At 49.7% G+C, this 19,682-nt stretch overlaps 1 protein-coding gene across 1 annotated transcript in view; it reads left to right on the top strand.

Annotated features, from left to right (window-relative positions):
- Positions 1-9,505, top strand: part of Bmf (Bcl2 modifying factor) — a 22,646-nt gene extending 13,141 nt beyond the window's left edge. The window contains 1 exon segment of the mRNA XM_005364243.2: positions 5,687-9,505. Coding sequence (XP_005364300.1) covers positions 5,687-5,788 — 102 coding nt within the window. The 3' untranslated portion in view covers positions 5,789-9,505.
- Positions 9,506-19,682: the final 10,177 nt, after the last annotated feature.

Here is a 19,682-nt window from a genome sequence, read left to right as displayed (position 1 = left end):
GAGCCACCATGTAGGTGCTAGGAATTGAACCCAGGTCTTGTGCAAGAATAAGTGCTCTTAATCTCTCCAGGCCTTTTCCCTCCCTCCCCCCTCCTTTTCTTCCTCCTTCTCTTCCTCCCTTCTTCCTTCCCTTTCTCCCTCCTCCCCTTCCTCCCTTTTTAAAAAGAATAGCTTGGGATTCCGAAGTCAAGGGTTTAAGTAACTCATCATCAAACTTGCTTAGGATGATTTTGAGGAGGCCTTTCTTTCTTCTCCATCCGTAAAACAAGGTTGGTAACAGCCGCCTGTCCTGTGACCAGCCGAAGAGATCTGAAAACACTTTTTTTCCTCTGTGATGGTACAAATTGCTGTTTGGTAAATTTGCTTTTCAGATGGTAGACCTTTTGAAAATCTCTTCTGATCCTTTGGGCGACTTAGCTCCGAGGGAGCTTCTGGAGCTCTGGTGACACTTGAAGCCCCCAGAGGGCAGGAATTGAATCTGAACTGGGAGAGGCAATGGGAGATTCTTATCCAGAGAGGGCCAGGAGCATGCTTTGTACTTAAGGCAGAGGCCCAGTGGGACCAAACAGAGTTTGATATGTGTAATCTAACTGTGTCAGATAGTACAACTAGCTAGATTTCACTCTGTTTCTCTCTCCTCTCTCTTTGCTATTTGGCCTCTCCCAGACAAGAAGCTAATTTATCACATAAGCGACATCTCTTTCCCCTGGGGAAGACTAGGCAGGAATCCTGGCCTTAGACAGGGGGTGGGAGTGGAGGGGAGGGTGAGGGGAAGAATGATCCCAGGTCCCCTTCTGCCATCAGCCTCGTGTGCACAGGTTGGGATGCATGGTGTGGCTTCCAGCTTCCCTCCTCCACTGGACAAGCGACCAAACATTCCGTCGTAGTCCCTTGTTCACAGCGGGGCTTTAGAAACTTGTCCATGATTTCTGCCCTTCCCGACCATAGCAGGGAAGAGAGATGAACCCCGGTTGCTCTTTTAAACATTTGGGTTTTTGCTTATCTGTGCCGTGGAGGTCAGAATAGCCTGCAGGAGTCTCTCCTTCCACTACATGGAGTCCGGGGGTTTTTTGTTTGTTTTGAGACAGCCCTGGGTGGCCTGGAACTTACTATGTAAACCAGGCGTGCAGAGATACACCTGTCTGTGTCTCCTGAATGCTGGAATTAAAGGCGTGTGCTGCCATGCCCCGTGGGTTCTAGGAATTGAACTCAGACTACCAGGCTTGGCTGCAGGCACCTTGATCCACTGTGACATTTAGTCAGCCTCCTTGAACATTTGCTATTCGATCCCTCCACTCTTGGGTTTAAATCTTGGTGAGTGTGTGTGTGGGGGGGCGCTTTGGGGTGTTTCATTCCCTATTCCCAGTCTCTCATCTTTGGGTCACTCCTTTGTGGTTTCTGCGAGCTCTCAGCCTGAGGCACACATGCCCCGCCTGGGAGAGCTGGGCCCTGTTCCAGGGGTTTGCCCTCAGTGATGGATTTGTATGCTGGGTGCTGGGCCAGGTACCTCAGACTTAGAGGCCCGCAGACTTTTTCCTGGTTCCCCCTTTCTTCTCCCTCCTATGGAAGGACTCGGGCTCTCTGCTGTTTTGGTGTCTTTGTATCCTTCTTCCTGTTTGCTAGAGGCTGACTTCCTTCCTGCACTGTTTCTCTCTGGCCGCCTTGTAAGTCCTTTTTCTTTCCTTTCTCATTAGTCTCTTTTGTTTGACTTGTAGAAATATTTTGTTTATTGTTACTCCTTGTAATCAGGGTGCTCTTTGACTCTTGGTGTGTGGGAGCTTGCTTTCCATTTTGGGGTGTGCAGGAAAGACCTAAGTGCAGTCTTCCAGGCTTGGTTTGTGTCCTGGGAGTGTTCAGAGTCCCGGGGACGGGCTCCAGCCCTCCCTAGCCAGTGTCCACGCCGGCCTGGGCACTACTGGTGTGGCTGAAAGGACCGAGTGCTTGGCACTGTGCTGTTTTCCTGAAGGCAATTGCGGTCACAAACTCCTTGGGGTTGGAAAGTACCTCAGTGGTTTCCAAAAGCCTGGCTTTGGCCTGGCTGCCACAGAAGCACCTGGGCAGGATCTATGTCTGGCTTGGCCACCAGGGCAGGACATTGGTTTAATGGAAAGAGGTTAAAAGGCGCTGAAGAAGGTGCCAAACTCTGAAGTGTTTTCTTCTAGGCTATAGGATCACTAATGGCTTTTATATTCTCTTTTGGAAGGACTTGTACTTATATTTTATGATGGTTTTACATTGAATATGTATTGCTTTTATTATTTAAAGACATGATAAATTTTCCTTCTGACCTTCCTTTCTTCCCTCCCTCCCTCCTTCCTTCCCTTTATTTTTGTAATACTGGGGATAACACATGTGTGCCTCCATGTGTGCTAGGCAAGTGTCTACCATTGAGCTATGTTCCCAGTTGATTTCCACTTTAAAAAAATGCTTTCGCTATTTTTAATTATTTACGTGTGTCTTAGTGTAAGGGTTTTTATTGCTGCGAAGAGACACCATGACCACAACAATTCTTATAAAGAAAACATAGAGGTTCAGTCCACTGTCATCATGGTGGGGAGCTTGGTAGCCTGCTGGCTGAGGTGGTGCTGGCTACATCTTGATCAGAAGGTCACAGGAAGTTGATTGACAGTCACACTGAAGGAACCTTCCTTGAGCAAAAGATAACTCAAAGCTCGCCCCCACAGTGACACACTTCTGTCAACAAGGTCATGCCTCCTAATAGTGCCACTCCCTTGGGGGGACATTTTCTTTCAAACCACCGCAGTGTGTTTATGTCTGTGTGGGTATAGGTGCCCTTGGGGGTCAGAGAATCAGATCCCCTGGAGCTAGAGTTACAGATGCTTGGGAGCCACTGGTACGGGTGCTGGGAACCAAACTTTGGTCCTCTGCGAGAGCAGCGCACACTCTTGACCACTGAGATACCTAACCTGTCTGCCTCTTCATGGAGTTTGTTCAGTATGGAAGCTCCTGGGCCCCTTCCCTGGACATTCTGACCCTGTTGACCTGGGTGGGACTGGGACGCTGATCTTGTGACACAGTTGGGTTCAGAAGTTGTGGATCTAATAGAGCGCTGGTGTATTTTCACAAACAGGCTAGAGAGAGATCCAGCATAAAGCCAGACTCCGATGCCCGACTGAGGCCCTAACTCCCTCCCTTAGTGCCTTCTTGCCAGGTCACGAGCCCTGAAAACTCACAGGGTGGCCTGGCTTCTGCTCAAAGGCCAGGCTCTATGCACCACCATCTGCACTTGGGCTTGGCCCCATCCCTCGGAAGTCTGCATCCATCCTGACTCACCAGCTCACAGATGCTTCTCTGACTCTAAAGGATGGGGTGAGATTGTTTGCTTCCCTCACTCCCACAGGACCTGGGGCCCCCGGAAGTATCTATCCTCTGAGCAGATGACCTCCATGGATGGACTTGGGGAGAAACCAAGGCGTACAGAGATAGGATTGGTGCAGGTAGTGGATCGTGGGATCCTGAGCACCTTCCTTGGCCATCTTGCTGTTTTGAGATGGTGTAGTGAAGGGATGGATGGCGGGTGTTCTCTGACACAGTGAAAGATGGCTGATGACATAGCGTACAGTGATCGTAGATAGGGACATCGCTCTGGGTTCTAGCCCGTCCCTGCCACTTACTAGCTCTGGGATAGCTGGGTTAGATCTTTGGTTATCTCATCTGTTAAGGGCATGACAACAGACTCATTTCATAGGGTTTAGGGAGGTGATGGTTTTTTACCCTAAATAGAAGAATGCTTTTGATCCTGTGCTATACCCCAAACCCCCAAATCCTGGGTATCTTGTTGAAAGTGTGCATTCTGACTCAGTGGGTCAGCATTTCTAGTGAGCTTTTCCGGTGGTGATGCTGAGGCCGCTGTCCTGGGGACCACACCTCAGGAAGCAGAACCGTAGAAGCCTCAGTATGGGACCACCACAATTTGTTGAAAACCATAGTCGTTATTGTCACTGGGCTTTGTCAGACAGGTTCCTGAGGAGACTCACAATGCCGGCAGACCGGCCTCTCCGACGTCTTTTCCCAGGGTCTCCTGTGCCACTCGTGACCTTTGCACCTGTCGTGGGCAGCAGCTGGGGAGGCCTGGTGGAGGGACTTCTCCCAGCTGCTGCAGGCCTGGGTCAGTAGCTCTGCAGCTGAAGTTCAGGCCACTCCACTGGAACCAGACTTTGTTAAGCTGCGCTGTTTCCTCTTTTTTACTCATCTTTGTTTACAAAACAGGAGGAAGCCATCAGTCTCCCCAGCGCCTGCTGCCAGGCTTCTCTGTGGCACACCCGCTTCCCTTAACCCACTATGCCTCCGATCTGCTCGCTTGTTCTCCACACTCCACTCCACCATCGCCATGGATGTGGGGGGGGGTAGTCTGTGTCAACCTTAGCTGGACACTACATTTTTCTTGGTGGCTGAGGGCAGTGGGGAAGGGACTCAAAACCTGCTTGGTTCCCTGGGGGAATCCTGGGGCTGGATGGAAATTCAAAGCTCCCGGAGTCCAGGAAACCTGGGCCTGTGACCTGCTTCTCTTACTGACTTACTCTACAGGCGAGTAGAAGTTGCCTGGTAGGAGCTGATGGCTAAGGTTAAAGACACCCTGAGGGCCCCGCGACCCCCACCCTGGACACCTCACATAAACTTACTTGCTGACTGGGCCACTGAAGGACTCTAAATCCAGCCTGGGCTGGCCCCCCTCTCTGTACAAGAGGCTTTTATCCCCCTGTCCACTAAGAACCCCACAGAGAGGCCCCAGCCTATCCTCCTCCCCTGGCAGACCAGGAGAGAACAAAGACCGCCTCTTCCAGCACTCCCTTGTCCCTCCAGGCCTCTGCTGGCCTCTGGGAAATGGTACCTGTGTGGACAGGACACCAGCCAGAAACCTTTGTGCTTCTGACCTCTGAACTTTGCCTCCTGGCTTCCCAGCCTGACAGTAGGACCTGGGATAACCTCCAGAACTGGTGCGCATTCTTTGTTTTTGTTTTGTTTTCAAGTGTGTTCTTGCTTAACGTTTAATTGGCTCCAGTCAGTAGGAAAGCGCTCCAAGAGGGATTATTTATGGCTTACTGTCAAAAGTGGCTATAAAAAGGGCAGCCCAGAGCTGGGGATGCTGAAGGGGGAGAGAGCGGGCTCTCTCTCACACAAGTGTGCGTGTGTGTGTGTGTGTGTGTGTGTGTGTGTGTGTGTGTTTGTACTGGATGAAATCAGTTTTTTGCTGCCTCAGCAGTGTGGTTTAAATTGAAGATTAACCCTTTGACCTTCACAGTGTCAAATCACTTGCAGATGGAGGCTCCCCCCCTTCCCTCTCTTGTTCTCTGTGTTCCTTTGGAATGGGGGAGAGGGAGGGACTTCTTGTCTTTCTCGCTCAAGCAAGATTGTTGTTCATGCAGCTGAGGTTTGGGGGGCTCAGGAGCCAATCTGATTAAAAGCAGTACTTGGCTAAACTCTGGAAAAGTCCTGCGAGCAGGGGAGAAAGTGATCCTCCTGTTACCGTTCACACAGCCTAGCTGAGTGTTTCCCAAACTGCAGATGTCTTTGGAGTTTTGTCCCGTGTCCCCCTCCCCGGTTTGCTAGCCGGCACAACAGTGCCAGTCTGAGATCTGGCAATGGGAGCTTGTTTGGGAAACACTAAGGAACCCGTGGTCTAGGCTGGTGCCTGGCACCTAATGCTCATCTCTTTCCCTTACAGCACCAGGAGAACCGAGACCGCGCATGGTGGCAGGTCTTTCTCTTCCTGCAAAACCTGGCCTTGAACAGAGAAGAAAACAGGGAAGGCGTGGGTCCCTGGTGAGGCTGGGTGGAGGATGAAGCACCAGAGTGCAGTCTGGAACAGGACAGACATCTGGGAGGACGGACACTATCTTGTCAAGTTTTGTTATTTTTAACTTTTGTTTCCTGTTTGTACATACAACATACCCCAGTGAGATCTCCTTCCGCTGTTCAGAACCTGCACTGGGAATGGGGGCTTTGGTCAAACACTGTTGAAGGAGAGGTGGCCGTGCCTGCTGGTGGAGTCCCGAAGGCTCTGACGGTGACCAGTTGGTGATGCTTTCCGGGAAGTAGACTGAGGCTTTCCTACTGGAGCTGGTTAAGAAATAGGTCAGGTTAGACTTCTAGTGTCACCAAATGTGTCAGCCTTCCCTCACGCCTGATGGAAACACAGCTCTAACCCACCAGGACCTTGCCCGGGGTATCCTGGCTAAGAACAGCAATGCCTTGGCTAGCCAGCCCTACATCTGGGTTCCCACTTGTCACAGCCAGTGCCCACCGCATGGGCTCAGGGATTCTTATCCAGACCCGTCACCTCCAGAAGACCTCAGGGAGGGTCGGACTTCTTTAAGAACCTCTCAAAGGTGCCTCAAAATGGAATCAAGCTTGACAGGTCTCAAGTCTGACTTGGTTCCCCCCATGGAAGACCCTTGATTGGTCCCAAGGTGCAAACTACTACCACCTTTGCTGGCTGGGTGTCAACCGTGTGTGAGCTGAGTCGCTGATCAACCATCGTGTTGTGCCTGGGAGCCTGTGCCTTTGTCGGCTGTTTTCAAAAGACCCTGCCAACTACTGGACTGGATTGGACTACCACCTCAGCAGCCGCACTCCGACATGGGGTGCATTCACAGGGGATCCACTGATCAGTCAGTCCCAGGGTCTGACTCTTGGTTTCCTTGGAAACGTGTACCTCCTCCCCCTTATCCCCATCCCTTTTTCGTACCTAGTAGGATACAGGAAGAAGCTGGCACAGTGACTTTGCCAGCTGAAAGGTGACTTTTGAACAACAGACAATGTTTAGAACATGAAGCTGACGGAGCTGGGTACACATTTCCTATCTTCCTTCAGCTTCCAGCCAGGCCAGAAGAGAGAGTTCCTGAACCCAGCCAAATCTCAGCTTCCCTCTCTCCCTGCTGTGGTACTCAGGGAGGAGACTTAAAGCAGCTGACCTTCATCACAGGGTGTCTCCTAACCCGATACCTGGAGATCAAATCATAATTTTTACATATATATATATGGAAAGACATTGGTGCTAAAGACGAGGCTCAGAGAAAGGTGGCTTCCCTGAGTAAAGAAGACTCTGGGGTCGTGCAAGGAATTTGCAGGAGGAACTCAGAGTGGAGCAAATTGAGCAAGCCCAGTAACTCTGTAGAGAGGTGAGGGTGGGGCTTCAGTCCTGTAGGAGGGCCACTGACCCCCTGGGTGTGCACAGAGTCTGAGGGATTTCTGGAGGCTGAAGTCTGGCCTGTGCTCTGCTCTCTAGGCTGTGTGCTAGGCTGGATCTGCTCACTTGGAGATGTCTTTCCTAATTTACACAAAGGACTGTCTGCACTCACAGCTGGCCTCCTGAGAAGGCCCCCAGAATACTTATATAAGCCTTTGTGTTTTTCTGCTCAGACGATCTGGAGATATTACCTCTTCTTGGCCACAATCATTTTCTCAGGGTGTATACTGTGGTCCATCTGCTAAGAAGTGGGTTCCTGTTTGCAAGGAGAAGGGGACCTAACTAATGAATATGAAGACTGATTCTGGGGCGCACTAACCATTGTGAAGCCCAGTTTAGATGTGTGTGGGGGGTCCACTCTCCGGGATCAAGGCTATGATAGGCAGGCTTCTGGTATGTGCATGGTACATGGGTGCCCCCACCCCATATAGAACCGTGTACATCAGTCATCTTTAAACCTCTTAGCAGACTTTACATTCAGAGACCTTTGCCAGGTGCGGGCTAGGTGCCCTGTGATCTGTCCTGAGAACTGAGCCCAGAGTTTGACCTGAACATTGAGTCTGGGGCCAGGTGGAAGCTGGTCGGTCCGAATACACTGTCTCCACTTCGGGCCTAGCCAGGACCAAACTCACTAACTTGGGCAAGCCAGGGTGAAATTTAAACCCTCTTTTATCTTCCTCCAACCTGAATCCAGGCTGGTGTTGAAGCTCAATAGGAGAGTACTTGCCTTGCAGTCCAAAGACCCTTGGATGGATCCCCAGGGCTATAAAGTAGAAATAAACAAAAATACACCACCCCCCCCCCCCACCCCCCCCCCCCCCCCCCGCAAGCCCTAGGAGGTAGCTGGCAGCCCAGCCCCAGGAGGCAGAGGTTCCCCCTGGCTGGTTGCTTTAATTGGCCAGTGATCTCTGCCTGGTGAATTGGCTTTATAGTCTCCCAGTCCAGCCCTTGGCCAGCCAGCCCGCCTGCCCCTCCCCATCAGCTCGCTCCTGCTCCAGGAGCCTGACTGTCTCTAGTGAGGAGTGGAGATTCAGATTTAGAGGGAGGGGATGTCTGACCTGTGTGCTGACCTGTAACCGGCTGAAGGCAGTGGGCTTTTGTGGTGTGCTGAGGATGGGGGTGGGAGAGAGACTGGAAAACCCAGTGTAGACATGCCCTAGAGGGACACAGCCCATGTTCAGGAGGCAAACTGCTCTCCTAAGTCACCGTTCCCAGTAGGCATTTCTAAAAGCCAGTGAACAGATCTGGAAAGGAGCATCCCCCAGTCAAGTTACTGACTCCCCAGTGAGGCTGGGACAGGCTGGCGGGGGGTGGGGGGTTGGGGGGAGCTCTCCGCCTGCCCTGTCTATTTCAAAGTCTGGCTGCGCTGTGCAGTTGTCCCCAGTGGCCTTGTCTTGCTCAATCAGAGGTGGAAAAAGATCACCTCCCGGTGACCTCCCTCAGGCCCCAAGGGATGGGCTGTGTCCAGAACTATGTGGCAAAGCTTGTTTCCAGGGCCTAGAGAGGCCCAGCTGGCTTGCCTCGCAGCCTCAACCACAAACCCGAGCCCAACCCTGAGCATTGCAGGGAGTGGGTATTGGCACAGTCTGGCCAGAACCCCCTTCTGCCCCAAGCTTTCCAGGAAATAGGTAGCGAACTCACTATGACCATCCTGGTCAGCGAGGAGAAAAGTTCTCTGAGGAGAGCATTCCTTTCTGGGGACTTGATAGGGAGTGGGGTACTACGGGTGCACAGAGTAGCCAAAGCCTTTGGTCTTCATGGCTCTGCCGGATTTTGAGGAACAGTACTGTGGCTGCCATCCTCCTGGTGGGGCACACTGGCTCCGTGAAGATGAGAACCTTTGGAGGCAGGCTATCCTGGTCTGTTACGCTGGTAGGACAGGGTGGACCAACAGGCATTTAGAGTTTCCTGGGATTCCTATGAGCTGCAGGCCTGAGGGCCAGGGCCTCAAGGGAACAGCAGAACAAAGCTGGGCTCTCCCATGTATGCTCGCTTTGACCAAGGTGCTATGAGGTGTGTGGCCTCAGGCTTGCTCTGCCCCTCCCTCTACAGGTGTCTGGTGGTCCACCCCATCTCTGGGTCCACAGGAACTGACCGGGAGACCCAGTGAGATGTAGCATTTCATTCGTCCCCAGTTTGCTTGCCCTGGGGTCTGGGCATTCTGCCTTATGGAGAGGTATGGGGACCGTTATTTTTTAACCTGTATATAATATTTGGCTTTTTTGTTGTTGTTGTTCTTGTATACATGTGTAAATATCCTCTCATCAACTGGTACAATTTTTAATAAAACCATTTAAAGCGAATCTGTTCTTTATTTTTCTAAGATGTGGTAAAAATACAAGAAGGGGCATCAGACACTCTTAATAATGTGTTCCCCCTCCCCCCCTCCCCCCCGGCATCCCAAGTTGCCCTAGAGGTGTTGTGTGCTTGCCACACTGCCTTTCGCTTCTTGGAGTGGGAAAAAACAGTCTGGCTGCATAGTAGCAGGGCCACAGAAGCCCAGTGTCATGGGAAAGGGGGGCTTTGGAGGGGTCAGTCTGGCTTTGGGTCCAGTCTCTGGCCTCCACCCGTGGAATGACCTTGACAGTGATGGGAGGTGCCACAAGCCCTGCCCCCTCTTGGACCCCAGCTCTCTCCGGTGGAGAGGAGCCTCCTGCCCCTCTACATGCAACCTATGCCCCTGGCATGCCAAACCGTGGCTTCCTGGTAAGCAGACAACAAACATCTCAGGCCTGGCTTGGTAGCAGCTGCCTGGGTGACTGAGGCAGGAGGATCACAAATTCAAGCCTGGCCTGGGCTATAGAGTGAGTTCAAGACCCTATTGTAAAGGCAAAGAAGACTGGGGATACTACTTGGTGACAGAGCACATTGCCAGCAGGCATGAAGCCTCAGTTTCAATCTCCAGCTCACAAGAGCAGGGACTGAGTGAAGGGAGAGGGCAAACTCCATAGTGAGACTGTATTAATTAATTAATTAATTAAATTAGCCTGTCAGGAGTCCTGTGCTGAGTATCTAGGGACTTCCTGGTTGGCCTTTCCTTGTGTATGTGTGAATCAACCCTGTGTGAGACTCCAAGGGTGATTTCCAGCTCTTGACAGAGTTCTCCAAGTCCTTAGGGTAAAGCGGCTGTGGTTCCTGCTTGACCCTGCCCTGTGAGCAGAGGGCCAGCTGGCCTTCCCTGTGCCATACTGCTGGGAAGCCACCCGCTCTCCACAGTTGTCCTCCTCCGTAGATCGTGATGACTTGGACAGTCTTGTTTTATGTCTTTACAGGTCAGCTAATTGAGGCCCACGCTGGCCTGCACTTTCCTATGGAGGCTCTTTAAGTAGGTGAGTCAGGCCGGATGTGTGCGAGTGTCTCACTCTAGCTGGGTTTCCATTTGAAAATCGCATTGCTAATGCCCAGATATTTGAGGAAGCCAACACTTGGCTATTTTTAATGCCAAATAACTGCCTCTTCTGTAAAACATGGCACTTCTAACTACTCTATATTTGAACAGGAAGGTTTATTTTTACTGGAGTATGGTGGAAGTGGGGCTCAGTGCCATGTCCAGATGTTAGTCTACACATTACATGCTAAGCTGGAGTTGGGTCTATTAAGCAGTTCCTATGAGCTACGCAGAGAATCAGTAGGTGCCTAGTTATAGTTATGTCTTCATTTAAAAAAATTCTTTAAAAAATATTTATTTGAGACAAAAATTTTCAGTATAGCCCTCACTGGCTTCAAACTCATGGTAATCCTTCTGCCTCAGCCTCCCCAGCTCTGAGATTTTTGATATACTTTGCTTATTTATTTATTTATTTATTTATTTATTTATTTATTTAATTTGAGGCAGGATCTCACTATATAACCCTGGCTGGCCCAGAATTCTCTCTTGTAGATTGGGCTGGTCTCAAACTCACAGAGATCTACCTGTGTCTGCCTCCCAAGTGCTAGGATTATTGGTGAGTGTCACCATGCCTGGCCACTTTTCTATCTTGCAAGTCATCTTGACCCTGTTTTTGGTAGCAACCTGGGGGCTCACCCTTGTCCCACTCTGCTTCCTTCTTGAATATCTGGAGGCAGCACAGTGCAAACTTTAGGAAACTCTGGGTGGTCTGGGTTGGAGCCAGGCACTACCATTCTCCAGCTGTGTGACATCTGGCAGGTGACATAATCTTTCTGTGCCTCAGTTTCCCCAGTTGTAGTACCTACACAGAATTGTGTGAAAACATGTAAGATTCTTAGAAAAGTGCTTGGGATAAAGTATTCAATAAATGTTAACTGTTAAAGTATTGCTTTTTAATACTTTTTGTGAGGAGCCAGTAAGTTTGAACAGACTGTAATTACTACAAGTATTTCTCCTAGCTGCAGCCTTCTGTCTCTCTGCTGCTCCCAGCCTTGCCCCTTCCGCAGCCCCCCTCTTAGCTGCCGGGGTCTTTCTAAAGGCAGATGGAGGAGCTGGAGAGATGGCTCAGCAGTTAAGAGCACTTGCTGTTCTTTAAGATGACCAGAGTTCAGTTCCCAGCACCCATGTTAGGTGGCTCCCAACAGCCTGCAACTCCAGTTCAGGGGAGCCAATGCCCTCTTTTAACTCCACACATATGGCTTACACTCACACAGATACATGTATATACACATAAATAAACTTTGGGGGCCTGCTACCCAGTTCCCAAATAAATACACAGAGACTTATTCTTACTTATGAATGCTCAGCCTTAGCTTGGCTTGTTTTTCTTTCTTTATCTTTGGAGCCTGTCCTGGAACTTGCTCTTGTAGACCAGGCTGGCCTCGAATTGACAAAGATCCACCTACCTCTACCTCCCGAGTGCTGGGATTAAAGGCTGTGCACCACCACCGCCCGGCGCTTGGCTTGTTTCTATCCAACTTTTTTTAACCTTTTGTCTCTGGACTTTTACCTTTCTCTATCCTATATACCTTTCTTTCCTTCTTACTCTTTGGCTGGTTGTGTGACTGGGTGACTGGCCCCTGCATCCTCCTCTCCTTTTCTCAATCCTCCCTCTTCTCTTCTCTCAAGCCAAGATCTCTTCTATTTATTCTGTCTGCCTCACAGCCCCTGCCTATCCCTCTCCTGCCTAGCTATTGGCTGTTCAACTCTTCATTAGACCAATCAGGTGTTTTAGACAGGCACAGTAGTAACACAGCTTTACAGAGTTAAACAAATGCAATATAAAAGAATGCAACACATCTTTGCATCATTGAACAAATGTTCCACAGCATAAACAAATGTACCACATCTTCAAGTAATATTTCACAACATGTGGTGTTGCGCACGCCTTTAATTCAAGTATTCAGGAGGCGGAGGCAGGCAGATTCTGTGAGTTCGAGGTCAGCCTGGTTTACATAGTGAAACCCTGTCTCTAAACAAACAAACAGATCTTAAAACAATAAAGGCCACTGCAGTCTCAGTCCCCCTACCACAAAACTCTGCCAGAGCATCCCTAGGCCTGAAGGAATAATAATACCATCATGTTAGCATTCTGCATGTGTGTGCTGTGTAGCCAATCACCCTTACACATAGCAGATTAAAACGACAGGCGTTAATGAGCTCATGGTTTCTTTTTTTATTTGCTTTTCAAGGCAGGGCTTCTCTATGTATCCCAGGCTGTCCTGGAACTCACAGAGTCCTAAATGCTAAGATTAAAGGCGTGTGCTACCGCCCGGCAAGCTCACGGTTTCTATGGGTCAGGAATTCTCAGTCGACAAGCCAAGATGGCAGCAGAATAAGCCTGGAGTGCTGGCATAAAGTGGGGTTAGTTGAGAGGCCCGTTTAGTTTGCATCAAGTCAGGGGTGTGGTTTAGCTGAGGAGGGCTAGAGAGAGGGGCTCATAGCATCAGGGGGAACTCACAATGATGTATTATTAGTGCACAGTGACATAGTACGGCTCTCTTGCTCTTCTACTTCATGTGCAAGTGGTGTGTGTGTGTGTGTGTGTGTGTGTGTGTGTGTGTGTAAGAGAGAGAGAGAGAGAGAGAGAGAGAGAGAGAGAGAGAGAGAGAGAGAGAGAGAGAGACATGGAGCATGTACAGGCCCTTCCCTGGTCATGTCACAGCAGAGTCTGATCATACACAGATAAGCCTCTCTGCTTCAGTGTTTTAAATGCCAGCCAGTGTTTCCGACGGCTGCTCAACTGGGAAAAACCTGGCTGGCCGGGCTTTCCTGAGAAGTGGTCATGTCTGCTTGTTGAACTTCACGGGCATCTTAAAGGATTTTCAAGGACAATTTTTACTTTGTGTGATTTTTTTTTTTTTGCCCCTCCCTGGAGGTCTTGGAACTGATCCCTTTGTAAAATGAGACTCTTTTGGCCCTTGATCACCCGCTTCCTGGGAGAACTTTTTGCCTAACGAGGGAAGACTGTACAAGACTGAATCTAACTAAAATTAGAAATGCCATTTGGGCCAGGCAGAGGTGGCACACGCCTTTAGTCCCAGTACTTGAGAGACAGGAGTAGGTCGATCTCTGTGAGTTCGAGGCCAGCCTGGTATACAGAGTGAGTTCCAGGACAGCCAAGGCTACATAGAGAAACCCTGTCTCGAATATCAAAACAGAACACACAAAAAAAGAAATGCTACTTGCGGAGCTGAGAAGGAGCCACGTTAACCATATCCTGTGAGCCACGGACATGGGAAACTTCCCTGGCTCCAAGCCACTCGGCATTTGAGTGACACTGACAGTGCCTGAGAGAGTGAGGCCCACTGATGAGCCAGTGACCGCAGAGACAAGGAACCATCCTAAGCCCAGGGCACAGATCCAAAGTAAGCCACGTAGCTCCTGTCCTGAAGATCATACCCTGCAAGAAATCCAGGTGGCTCAGAACATTGGAAACCCTACCCAGCCCGGACTGCAGAGATGCGATTGGTAAGAGGACGCGGTCACCAACTGGGGAAATGACTCGGGGCAGGACCTTTCTGGTCTTGGGCATCTTCATCGTCAGTGGGATAGGACTAGGCTTATCTGTCGATATTTTGTCCATTGGTTTCTTTGTGGGGGTGGGAGATCTTGAATTCTTTTGTTTATACTGGAACAAAATACTGATCATCTCCCCAGGAAAAAAAGCATACGGTATGTCTAAACTCAAGGATTTGTGTGTAAGATTTCAGGCAATTAGCTGGGGCATGGCTGGCACATGCCTGTAATCCCAGCACTGGGGAGGTTGAGGCAAAAAGATGGAGAGATTGTACAGTGAGACATATTCTTTCTCTCTCTCTCTCTCTCTCTCTCTCTCTCTCTCTCTCTCTCTCTCACACACACACACACACACACACAAAACAAAAACAAAATCAGGTTTTTTTTTTGTGTGTGTATGATTGTTTTGAGGTAGGTCTTGCTATGTAGACCTGACTGGCCTCACAGAGATCTGCCACCTGCCTCTGCCTCCTCAGTGCTGGAACCAGGCCCAGCTAAGAGAGATTTTAAAATGTAATAAAGACTGTCTTATTGCAAAGCAACAGGCTTAAGAGCAAGCATTGCAGAGACTTAGAAGCCTGCATGGGTCTTCTTTATCCACAAGGAGAGACATTGCCTCTGCCCCCTCTGTGTACTGTGAAGGAGAATTGTGCAATTGCTGGAGACTTGTGTTTATCAGACTGCATTCCTGATGTCAGGGACCCACATTTCCTGTCCACACACTCAGAGACCAAAGTCGTGACAATGGACTGGCTCTTTTGGAAGCCACGACTCTGACCCAGACAGGGCATTTGTGGCCAGTCTTTGTAGTACTTTTAACCAGTTTAAAGAGGGGTGCCTTTCCATAAACACAGAAAGGCGCTTCTGGTCACGGAGTCTCAGGGTTCATCCTGAATCAGTGTCTGAGAACTAATCAGACCTTGAAAGTATCAGACAACATGGCCTGAGGCTATGGGAGACCCAGAGGAGGAACAGGCTGAGGCCAGGAGGTCTGTATGACCCTGATATAAGTTTCTTGTTTGTCACCTGAGTGAGCCCAGGGTTATGCCCCATGATTCTGACTTTGAAGTGGAGAAGGTTCAATGCCTGGTGGTTACCTCATTTCTAACACACATTTACCAAGTGCCCCTGAGCCCCAGGCACCAATTTCAAAGGCTCTGAAAATGTGAATATACTCTAGTTGGCTACTAAACAGAATCACAGAAAAACCCTCCAGTCCTGAGTCTGATAGGATCAAAGCTGTGAGCCTCTTTGCTGATATTAGGGCCAGTATGGAGTCAATTCACTGTTCCACAGCTGTTCATTCTAAATATGAAATTTCAGTGTTACCCTCCCGGGAACTAACTAACTCTCTCTCTCTCTCTCTCTCTCCTTTCAGATTGGTTTCTATTATTCTGGGGTGAGTGTTTTGCTTACATTATGTGCACCATATGCACGCCTGGGACTCCTAGGAGCCAGAAGAGGGCTCTAGTTCCCTTAGAACTGGAGTTTCATGTGGGTGCTGGGAAAGGCACCTGGGTCACCTGCAAGAGCAGCACCTGCTCCCAACCACTAAGGCATCTCTTTAACATCTGGCACCATTTTCTTTTGCAGGGGGGTTCAAGACAGGGCCACATTATGTAGCTCTGGCTAGTCTCAAACTAAGAGAGATCCATCTGTCTCTGCTTCCCAAGTGCTGTAGTAAAAGGTGTGGGTCGCTATGCGCATCTAGGTACCATTTTCTTGATCATCACTGGACTGTGATTGGGTGAGTGGCTCTGGACATGCCTAGATAGACTGGAGGTCCCTGATGAGGCCTGGAGGGGCCTGCGGTAACTGCGGTCTTCTTCCCTACCATAGCTCCACCACCTAGGAAAGAGCTTGACAAGGAGCTCAGAAATCTCTGGAAGAAGGGTGTGAAGACTCCTTATGAGTGGGGTGAAGTGATGATCGCCAAAGGCATAGTGTTCAACATGACCTCCGCCACCAGCTTCCCCTCTGAAGCCTTGAGTGGTCCACGAGATTAGGCTTTCTACGGCAAAACTGAGCAGTTTCCTTTCTTCCTGGTGCTGAAGTGTTGAAGTCAGGTCTGGAGACTTTCAGGAAATTTGTCTCACTTCAGCAAGGCTCACTGCAGCAAACCCTGGGCTGAGGAACCGCTCGGGGAAGGACACGCTAGCCATGGGGCAGGTAAGCTGTAAGCAGCACAGACAGCGGGGTGGGCCATCTGCCTTGTCCAGGGGAACCATGAGCAGAACCCATGCTTGCCCAGTTTCCACGGGTCCTTAGTAGCTTGGTGAAGCACATGACTGTTGGTTCCTGAGGGTGCAGCCAGGGTAGGCAGAGTCAGCAGCCTGCCAATTTCCCTCCAGCAGTGGCCTGCCAACTATCAATCTTCCACTCCTGGCGAGAATCAAGGTCGCTGAGCGGCTAGGACTGTCCTGCAGACTTCTTCAGGTCTCTCGGCCATGCAGGAACAGAGGATGAACCGAGGGAGCGAGGCTGCAGCTGTTTAGATGTGAAGACCAAGAAACACAGTGGTGAGTCCATCCAAACACCCCAGACATCGTTCTAACGGCTCTGGGCTGCCTCTCAGCTGGGTATAGGAATACCGTGTTCCTATGCAAGCTCGCCCCCGCACCCCATCTCTCTGCCTCCGTCTCCTCCCCACACAACCCCCTACCTCCAAGGAACGCTGCTTGTCTCCTCAAGCCTGGGGACTTGCAGTAAACCTGCCCCTAGTGGTGTCCTACCAGAGCCTTGGAACCAGCTTCAGCCTTCCGTGCCGCCGCGGCCCCTGTGTGTAGCCTCAGGATTGCCGCTCACTCGCACTTGCTGGCTTTGCTGGTGCACACAAAGGCTCCCTTGTTTCTGGCCCCACTGAAGTCACATGCTTTCACTCTTAACCAGCGCTTTAAAACGAAACACCCACCCTCTCTGGCCCCAGATGACCCTGTTTACGTCTGCGGAGCCAGTTCCAAACAGCTACAGTAGTGAAAACTGCTTTCCAGGGCGACTTCTCAACTGTTGGTGTAGAGAGAACAAATCTTCACTTTGTAGAACGAGGGGACTTGAAGGAGTTTTGGGAACTGGCTGGGGGGGGGGCGGAATACGAAGAAGCCAGCAGCTGGTCCCAACTTCTCTATTTTCTAAAATATCTTTTACCCGAGACCCCAGGGGCCAAAGACAAAGCTTGCGAGCAACAAAACGATGAGCCGAGTTTTAAGGGCTAAGAGGCAGAACATTCTAGATATTCCTAGTGAGATCCTATTTTGTTTAATCCTTGAAGAAAGTGATATTTTCTTTCTTTTTAAGAAAAAGACTTTTTGTTTTGTTTTGACTGTGTGTGTGTGTTTAATGAGTTCATGAAACGTCTGGGCTCAGATCTGTTTATTTTTTAATTTTTAATTTTTTCTTTTTTCTTTCTTTTTTTTTTTTGTTTGGGCCCTAAAGATTCCTTTCTTTCGCTTTGTGAGTAGTGCCCGCGTTTACTGTGAAGGAAGTCAAGTTTCCTTTGATTGTTCTTATTCTGATCAAAGTGGTAAAAGTTGAAGGGAAAACACCAGAGCCCAGGAGTCCTGGCAAGAGTAGAGTCCCCAGATGAGGTGCCACTCGTGAGTCACACAGAAAACAGCAAGGATCAGACACCTGCTGGTCTCTGTGCACCCGTGAGTGTGAGCGAGCAGTGGAGCTCTGGACAAGGAGCCAGAAGGCAGCTCCATGTCCTAGACCAGCGATTCTCAACCTTCCTAATGCTGCAACCCTTTAATACAGTTCCTCATGTCATGGTGACCCCCCCCCCAACCATAAAACTGTTTTCACTGATACCTCATAGCTGTGATTTTGCTACTGTTATGAATCATAATGTAAATATCTGATATGTAAGATATCTGATAGGCGAATCCCGTGAAAGATCTGTTCAGACTTCGAGGGGGTCGCAACCCATGGGCTGAGAATCGTACTGATAGGGTCTGGAGGAGTTCCCAGGCAGGTGAGCTTCCTTCCCAGTGATGCTGCAACTCAGGTGCTGTGTCTGAGCTCAGGAGAAAAAGAGTGCATGGCCAACGAGCAGTGTGCCTGCACACAGGAAGAGAACACCGCAGCCATAATTGCAGTCTCTGGCTGAGGGAGAAAGTGGCCATACCACACTCATGGGAAGGTAAGCAGAGAGTAGGCAATCACAGAGAGGAAAGAGTAAACAGGATGGCAGAGGAGACAATGGGGCTCACTCAACACTGTAGTCCTGGATTAGGTGAACTGGGAGACCTAAGCAGAAGTGAAGTTTCACCTTTGAACCCAGGCAGAGGATAATTGCAGGTCACTCTGTCCTCTGTCTTCCCAGTCCCGTGATTCAGCGGCCTCATGTTCTAGCGATGTACTCACAGAATGGGGCAGCCTGTTCCCATAGTGGATTATGCAGGACAGAGCCTCTGGCCAAACTGCAAAAATGAACGTGTAGCCAAGAGAAACACAACCATTTGTGTGTGCGTGTGTGTCCGTGTCCACTGGATATGGCTAGTGTGCCCTAACCCATCCTGACTGACACAGTAACAAAAGGAGAGCAGGTTACCCCCTTTCTGTTTTCTACCCACTGTTTTTAGGGTCAAGCTCTGGTTGGCTTGAAACTTGGTGTGCAGACAAGGCTGGCCCTGATCAAATTCACAGTTATCCACCTGCCTCTGCCTCCCAAATTCTGGGATTAAAAGTGTGTGCCACCACACCTGGTTTATTTCTGTAGTCCTGCTATATAGGCCAGGCTGGGCTGGAATTATTAATCCTCCTGCCTCAGTCCATGAGTGTACCACTATGTTTGCCTTCCACCCACACTTGAAGCTGCTGTTTTAAAAAATGCCTGGGTAAGGTGGTGAACGGCCATAAGCCCAACCTCTTGGAAGGTTTAGCTGGGAGGATGAGGGGTTCAAGGCCTGCCTAGAGCGCATAGTGAGACCCTGTCTTACACAAGTAAGCAAGTAAAAGCACAAGAGAGACCTTGGCAATTTAGTCATGCATCAGAAGATTTCTTAAGAAGGAAAAACAAACAAGCAAGCAAGCAAACAAACAAACCCAAAACATGACCCTCTGATCACAATTAACAAAATATAAAAAGCTTTATTGCAAAGCAAAGGGTCAGCTTCCGCACGTACTAAACAAGACTTATAAGACTTTGAGATCGGTTTCTTTTCTTTGTCTTTTTTTTCTTTTTTTGGTTTTGGTTTTTCAAGATAGGGTTTCTCTGTGTAGCTCTGGCTGTCCTGGAACTAGCTCTTGTAGACTAGAGTGGCCTCAAACTCACAGAGATCCACCTGCCTCTGCCTCCTGAGTGCTGGGATTAAAGGTGTGCGCCACCCCACAGCCTGGTTCACCCTTCCTTCCTTCCTCCCCACCCCCTTTCTTGGGGTCTATAGCCCAGACTGGCTTCAAACTCACTAAGAATCCAAAGATTACCTTGAACTTTAGATCCTCCAAAGTGTTGGATTGCAGATTTATGTCAATACATACAGTTAGTGAGATAAAACCGGACTTGCTGAACATAGCAGAAAATGAGGACTACTGAGAACTCAAGAACAATGGCAATGGGTTTTTGAT

This window comes from Microtus ochrogaster (genome assembly GCF_000317375.1).
Source record: "Microtus ochrogaster isolate Prairie Vole_2 chromosome 14 unlocalized genomic scaffold, MicOch1.0 chr14_random_1, whole genome shotgun sequence".
Taxonomy (NCBI): Eukaryota; Metazoa; Chordata; class Mammalia; order Rodentia; family Cricetidae; genus Microtus; species Microtus ochrogaster.
The sequence above is the reverse complement of the archived record's forward strand: the minus strand, read 5'-3'. Positions and strand labels throughout refer to the sequence as shown.